At 56.5% G+C, this 7,577-nt stretch overlaps 1 protein-coding gene across 6 annotated transcripts in view; it reads left to right on the top strand.

Annotated features, from left to right (window-relative positions):
* CLIP2 (CAP-Gly domain containing linker protein 2) overlaps positions 1 to 7,577 on the top strand; it is a 94,434-nt gene that overhangs the window by 32,053 nt on the left and 54,804 nt on the right. For all 6 annotated transcript variants that reach the window (XM_019646902.1, XM_019646903.1, XM_019646901.1 and 3 more), the window contains exon 3: positions 2,703 to 3,256. In XM_019646902.1, the coding sequence (XP_019502447.1) occupies positions 2,703 to 3,256 (554 nt within the window). The remainder of the gene's footprint in view (positions 1 to 2,702; positions 3,257 to 7,577) is intronic.

Below are 7,577 nucleotides of genomic sequence, written 5' to 3'. Positions count from 1 at the left end.
GCAGTGTCACTGGCCCTCATATGTGGGATCCGAACCGGGGCCCTCTGGTGTCCCAAGCCAGTTCTTAACCATCGCGCCACTCGGCCGGCCCGGTAGCTGCTATTTTAATAATGACAACATTGACATCTCGCTGGTGATGGACCCCACAGGCTCCTTGGGCAGAGTTACAGGATGCTGGGGGCTGGGCACTGTCCAATGTGTGGCTTCCTCTGGCTGCTTTCAGAACAGCTTTGCCTGAGGAAGGTGCCCACCTGACCTGGTGAGCAGGAGAGCCACTGTGGGGAGTGGCTGGGATTCGCAGGTCCCAGCAGAAGCTCCTTGTGACACTGGATTCTCCTAGGTCAGGCTGAGGACTCCCAGGAACTTGGCCCGGGTACAGGAGACCAGCAGGATGGGGTCTGTGTGAGCCAACTTACACTCAGTGTTTTATGCCCTTTTCAGAGGACTCAGCCACCCCCCCTCGTTTTCCTTAGGGGTAGAGCCACTTGCCCAAGGTTACCACAACCTGCCTGGACGCCCTTCTTCTGCCTCCTGGGCCTTTTGTGGTCTTAATTTTTTTTTCAATCCCTTAGTTTTCATATAAATCATCCTCATCAAAATAACAATAGTCAGCACTCATGGGCACATGTGTGGGCCAGGCACTGTCCGTATCATTGCACAACAGCCCAGGACACAGGTACAGGTGAGGAGACCCCGGTGGGGCTGAGGACAGCTGGGTTCATGAGCAGGTCTGCCGGGCTCTAGGGCCTGCTTCCTCAGCCACTGAGCTCTCCGCCTCATGGGATCTTGGTGGTGAAAGAGAGCCTTGGGGGTCTCCAACTAGAGTCCCACTCAGGGTTCGTCTCTAAACAAGAAATGGAAGGAGACGTTCTTACATAAGGAGTAAAAACATGAGGTAGTTCCCTGCTTTTAGGGAACTGTAGGGTTAGCCAGATTCTGTGAAATGGGCCATTCAGAGGAGTCCAAGATTTGGGGTGATGGTAGTTTGGGGCTGGGCATAGTGAGTGCTTTGTATACATTTATTAGATGAATGAAAGTGCCCGGCACAAAGAGCCAGAGGCCATTGGCTCTGCTGCCAGGGAGCCTAGATAAAGCACCTGTTATCTCTGAGCCTCAGTTTCCTCATCTGTAAAACTGGGACGACAGAATCACTCGACAGGATGAACTGTGAGGGTCAGATGAGCTGCATGTCAGCTTCTTAGCACACAGAGCATCAGTTAATGGGTGTAATGACTGTAGTTGTTAATCAGATTCGGCAGCAAAGCTCATTCATCTACCAGGAGCCCAGCTCACAGGTAAGAGGGTAGCCCCTTTCCCCACCCCAGTTAGGACCCCCATCCTGGCTGTCCAGGCCCTGGGTGGCCACATGCTTTCCCACCACTGCTGCCAGTGCCCAGAGGGAGAACCTGCCTGCTTGACCTCGTATGTTGGGCCTGCCTTGGACTTGTGGGGCTTCCCCGTCCCCCGGAAACTCTGTCCTTAAGGGTTGGCTTCCGGCCCTGAGATAGCATCCAGCCAGGCCCGGGGGCCCCAGAGTTCCTTGGCCTTGGATGAAAGGAGGATGTAGATAGGAGCTGCTGCCCTGCGGCACCCCCCATTGGCTGCCCATGGGAAGGACCAGAAACATAGGCAGCTCTGATGGGGGTACGGCAGCACCTGCTTGCCTCCTGTCCCCTTCTGTGTTTCACAAGCACGGCAGCCTCTGGAGCAGAGGAGGAGAAAGGAAGGGTGAGACCGCCTCTGCTTGATGCTTGGTCTGACAGGAAAAGTGGCAGCATCCAAACCTTGAGGTGCAAACAGGCGGGCTTCCTGAGCGCCCACCTGCCCGGGAGGCCCTGTGTGGGGCCCAGGAGCCAGACACACATAAGCATGGTGGGGTTGAGCCCTGCTTTGTCATTTCCTGAGTGACTTTGAGTAAGTTGCTTCCCTTCCCTTCCTCTTTGAGGTCTGGAGCACATTGGAGCCCAGGCCTGGGAGGTAGGCCTCCTCCCAGGGTTTGCATCCCATTTCTACTGTGTGACTTTGGGCAACGCCCTAGCCTCTCTGAGCCTCAGGGTCATTCTTCCTATAAAGAGAGGCTGGATCAGGGGACCCTGTTCAGGTCAGAAAGCCTGGAGTTGTAGGAATGAGGTCGCATACTTGCTTCCGCTCCTGCCTTCCTCCCTCCAAATTTCCTGGTCAGTGCAGCCCTCAGGCTTCAGGCTACAGCTTAGGAAGGGGGGCGGGAGGAAGGGGACTTAGGAGTGGAGTAAGAGGGTTTCCCTGGTTCCTTTCTTGCCCCAAGATGTCTGCGGCTGTCACCATAAGTTGGGAGCCTTTCATGGGGCCCAGAGCAGTTTGGGGAAGAGGGTGGGGGGCACAGAGACCCCTCATAAGATCTGAGTCCACTAGGGTAGAGAGATGGCAACCTATATAACCCTCAATAATGAGTTCATGCTGGCACTTGAGTTTGAGTGACTCTGAGCAGTGGAAAGCGTTGCTTCTGAGGAGGCACTTTCCTGAGCTTTTTTTTTTTTTTTTACAACTTTCCAGAGGGGTTGGAAGAGTAGGGAGAAACCTAGGGACGCCCAAGACCCATGAGGATCGAGACCTGCCCCAGGCCACGCTGCCAGCCATGCCTGCCCCGGTATCCCCTTCAGCCAGCACTGGCACCTTCCATCTCTCACTCGGCCCTAACCGCTACCTCTCTCCTCACCCCACAGGCTCCCCCCTGCACAAGCAGGCCTCGGGCGGTTCCTCCACAGCCGTGCCTGCCGCCCCTGAGAAGCCTGGACAGAAGGCGGCCGAGGTGGGCGATGACTTTGTGGGGGACTTCGAGGTTGGTGAGCGGGTGTGGGTGAACGGCGTGAAGGCAGGCGTGGTGCAGTACCTGGGTGAGACGCAGTTCGCGCCGGGCCAGTGGGCCGGTGTGGTCCTGGACGAGCCCGTGGGCAAGAACGATGGTGCTGTGGGTGGCGTGCGCTACTTCGAGTGCCCAGCCCTGCAGGGCATCTTCACGCGGCCCTCCAAGCTGACCAGGCAGCCCACGGCCGAGGGCTCGGGCAGCGATGCCCACTCGGTAGAGTCGCTGACCGCCCAGAACCTATCGCTGCACTCAGGCACAGCCACACCCCCGCTGACCAGCCGCGTCATCCCGCTGCGGGAGAGCGTCCTCAACAGCTCCGTCAAGACGGGCAACGAGTCGGGCTCCAACCTCTCGGACAGCGGCTCTGTGAAGCGGGGTGATAAGGACCTGCGCCTAGGAGACCGGGTGCTGGTGAGTCCCCCTCCCCCACTGTACCACACATGGGTGAGCTGGACCCCAGGGACGGGCAGGGAGGGAACTCAAGGGGCTCAGTGGGGTCCAGGCTGGGGCACCCACTCCTCTTCAGAACCACACAGAGGGACCAGGGAGACAGGTTAAGTGGGCTCTGGAGACTGTCAATGTGTGACCCTGGGCAGGTGTCTGAACCTTTCTGGGCCTTAATCTTTCCATCTATAAAATGGGAATTTTAATACTACCTCCCTCATAAGCTGAAACGCGTTACTACATGTAATGCCTTTAGATGGTGCCTGATACTTAGTTAAGTGCCCGTAAATGTAAGCTACTTGATCTACATTGATCTAGCCCACCAATGTGGATATGCCAGGCCTATACTGGAAAAGACCAGGGACCGCAGTGCTCAACACCCCTGGCCCAGGGCTGGGTGGCTCCCACACCTAATTAACTGTAATGGACAGTGATCACCGATGCTGTGGAGGAGAGAATTGGGCCACTAGAGCCAAAGAGATCTCCGGCCGAGTCTTCCTGCCAGGGTTCCCTCCTCTCCCGTAGCCCCAGCTGTTGGGGCCAGGTTGGAAGGAGGCAGTGGTCCCCAAGTTCTTCAGAGTCTGGATTCATCCTTCTGCTGTCTGAATGCGGCAGTGTGAGCCAGACCTGGGCTGGGGGTTGCCAGGTACACAGGAGGGGGGCATGATACTAATATACTGTGCCAAACCCAGTGCTGGGGTGGCCGAGGTGGCTCCGGGCTGACTGTGCCCTGCAAGAACCGCATGTTGAGTGGGTGAGAATAACACGTAGGGCAGTCCCCGAAGGGTGTCTGGCAGGCCTGGGTCTGAGGAGTCAAGGGGAGGTGGTCCGTTGGTGGAGGGAGAGGCTCCTGTGCTCAGGTCAGAGAGGCTTCCCAGAGTGGGGGTTCCCACCGCGAGGTGGGGAGCATATGCCCGGAGCTCCAAGGCTGAGTAGGCAAAGGTTTGGGGGGCCCCGGGGGCCCAGAATGGGGACCCCTGGAGGGTATCACGGCCTGGGATCCTCCCTCTCCACTCTGGAGACCTCTCGTAGGGCCATGGTTCCTCCTGGAGGCTTCTGGGAAGAGCATTTAGGATGGGGGGGACAAGAGAAAATGTTTATACTCATTGCTCCATTGACTCCTCAAGCCCCTACCGTGATGTAATTTTATCATCCCCACTTCGTGGATGGAGAAACTGAGGCTCAGAGATGTTTAATAACTTGTGTGAGAGGACAGAGCAGGGCCTAGATTCAAATCAGCCCCCAAAGCTTGCCTTCCTGTCACTAAGCCATGTCTCTCTACCCTGGTAATCTTCTGGGGTCTGCCCACCCCCGGGGCCAGTTTGCCAGTCTGGTTCCCCGTGGACAGAACTTCCCCCGGGTGATCTGGTGGTGGACGTGGCCAGACTTGGTCCCTGCCCTCCAGCCGCTTACAGTCTATTGGGAGAGACCATGACTCGTATGATCGCAGACATCAGTATTTCCTTATAGACTCTGGTAAGTGCCAGGAAGAAATGGTACATGGTGCTTCGAGAGCTGATCAAGGAGGGAACTGGTGGGGGAGCTTCCCCGAGGAACAGTGTTAGGGCTGAGACGAGGAAGTGGCCTCGTATGGACTGGCCAACGTGGGGCAGGAGCATTGTGCTGGCAGAGGCCCAGAGACAGAGAGACTAGAGAAACAAAAGAAGAGCAGGGAGGCCAAGCAGGTAGCAAGGGAGCAGAGCAGGGCTGTGGGCTGACCCTGCCGGGCCTGGCGGGGTGCGGGCAGGGCTTTGCCTAAGAGCAGAGGGGGCTGTGGAGGCTCTGCAGCAGCATGAGCAGTTTCCCATTTTAAGCACATCTTGCTTGCTGCTCGGTGGGGGCAGGTTGAGAGGGTCAAGAGTGCAGCAGAGGGTGTTGGGGCTGCTCTCGCAGTGCCGGGGGCGGGGGAGGCTGGACTCTCAGCGCCCTTGTGTCTTCCTGTCCAGGAAGCCTGTTCTGAGGCAGTCACTCTGCTCTTCCTACTGTAGCGCCCTGGGAAGCCATCTCCAGCCAACGGAGCCAGGCAGGCTGGCTGACAGTCTTCCTGAGCTGTCCTCAGGAATGCCCAGAGTCTGAGAGCACCTGCTGGCCGGGGCCGCTGCAGGGAAATCAGGCCTAGATTCGTGCTCTTTCTGCTACGTCCCAGCTGGGCGAGCCACTTAACGGAGCCTCATCCTTATTCAGTCATTCATTTTTTTCATTCATTCATCGTCTGTCCGTTCAGCAAAACAGCCTAGTTAGCACCCCTGTGATACTTTTTAAAAAATAATTTCTTTTTCAGTTACAGTTGACATTCAATATTATATTAGTTCAGGTGTACAACATAGACATTTATATAACTTACGAAATGATCAGCACAATAAATCTGGTAACAGTCTGGCATCGTGTGATGCTTTTATTGGGAGCATAAAGCGAGCCGGTGGACATGGGGTGCTTCCCACTTACGACGAAGGGCTCTGGCTGTGCAAGGCCTGGCTCGTGTCATGAGTGCCCTGGGTGGGGTCTTCGACCTCTTTGGGTGGGAAGTGTTGGCTCTGGGGTTATTGNGGGGACAAGGATGCCACACATAGGCTCTGTCGAACAGAGGGGAGAGGGGGGAGGTTTGCCTCTAAAAAGAGAAGCGGGCTCTTAGCTTTCCTTTAGAAACCCGGGGAAAACAGGGAGGGCTCAGGGAGGGACAAAGGCAGAAGGAGACCAGCGAACCAGACACCACCTGGAGTGAGCCTCCCTTTGTTTCTTTGACTGATGGGGTGAGAATGACTCCTGCAGCTCAGGACATGAAGATTCCGTGTGCCCAACACAGAGCCATCGTGACTTCTGCTTGTGGAGCGGGACTCAGCTCTGAGCAGACAGCTCAGCTGGCATTGTGAGGGCCTGCTGCCTGGTCCCTGGCTGGGTGCTGGAGAGGAAGCAAAGCCCTCTTGAGCTTTGGTTTAAGTCTGGGAGGCCGACATACATAGGTGAAGATAGGGGATACATCTCTGGGAGGATAAGGAGTAGAGGATGCTGCTGGTGGGCTGCCTCTTAGATGAAACAGTCAGGGAAGGCATCTCTTAGTTGGGGAGGGAGCAAGCTGTGTGACCATCTGGGGCAGAGGTTCTGGGACGTGCTCACACCCCCATTAGCTGTAAGCCTTCTCTCCCCACCCTCAGGCACCCACGGATCTTGGTCGCTTCCTCAGCCAGGCAGGTGGCAGCCAAGTTGTAGCTGCAGTCCCGTTCTCCCCACCCAGCCCCTGGCTGGGCCCTCATTTGGCCATGCCTGTCATGTCCCCAGCCTCTGACACTGGTGCTAAGCGAGTGGGGTCCCCGGTGGCTGAGATTCAGCCGGTATGGAAAAGACTTGTCCCCGTTTCCCCAGGAGGGAAGGATCCCTTCTCATTTGGGCCCCCCAACCACTGTTGGACCAGGCCACCAGCTGCTGCCACTCCACACCATGTCCTTCAGCCCTTTTCATCCAAGTTCTACTTTGAACTTGAAACCAGCAATAAATTCCCCCGTGCCTGTGTCTGTGGAAAGGATCAGCTGCTCCTGTGAGAGTGAAGTCTTGTTACTGCCCTTTGCTTTCTTGGGGGTTTTCTGATCCACTACTGCTCTGTGTAGAAGTTCGGAGGGGATGAGGCCCAGATCCTGGCTTCAGGGAGCTTCCAGAGCCTCAGAGCTGGGAGGGTGTGGCCAGTTCTGATAGCGGAGTATTCACACCAGCTCCCCGGGGAAAGGAGGTGGACCTGTAGAACATCATCGCTGGCCCTGGCTATTTCTGACCCAGCTCGTTGTTGTCCCAGGGGGAAACTGAGGCCCAGATAGGAGAAGGGGCTTGGCTAGGCCTAGCCAGTGCGTTATAATGGCTCCCTGGAGAACCCCTAAGAGGGCTCTGTAGGAGTTTTTGAGGCCTTCTCAACCTCAGGCCGCTGAAAATTCACCAGTGTGAAAGGGGAATTTGATGAGGGTTTGTCCCTGGAAGACTGGGGCAGCCAAGGGCACCAGAGAGAAAAAATGGAGCAAAACCCCCAAGCGTGGTTGCCACAGGATTTTAGCAGCTGTCGAAACAACTGGTCCTGGGCCTGTGGCCCCTGGAAGGGGTGAGGAAACAGGAGATTACCTGAGGGTCTGCCTGGGTGGGAACAGCTGGGAAGGAGAACAGCTGAGTAGGGCAGCTTTTTGCCAAGAATAGCCATATTGGGTTTTTCTCAACCTGGGACCCTCCTCTGTGCTGTAAGCAAAAGGACAGGTAGGGACGGGCTCTTACCTTGGTCACAGCCATTCAGTCCAGTTAGCAGACAACAGAG

The sequence above is a fragment of the Hipposideros armiger genome, unplaced genomic scaffold, assembly GCF_001890085.2.
Source record: "Hipposideros armiger isolate ML-2016 unplaced genomic scaffold, ASM189008v1 scaffold_107, whole genome shotgun sequence".
NCBI classification, from domain to species: domain Eukaryota; kingdom Metazoa; phylum Chordata; class Mammalia; order Chiroptera; family Hipposideridae; genus Hipposideros; species Hipposideros armiger.
The sequence above is the reverse complement of the archived record's forward strand: the minus strand, read 5'-3'. Positions and strand labels throughout refer to the sequence as shown.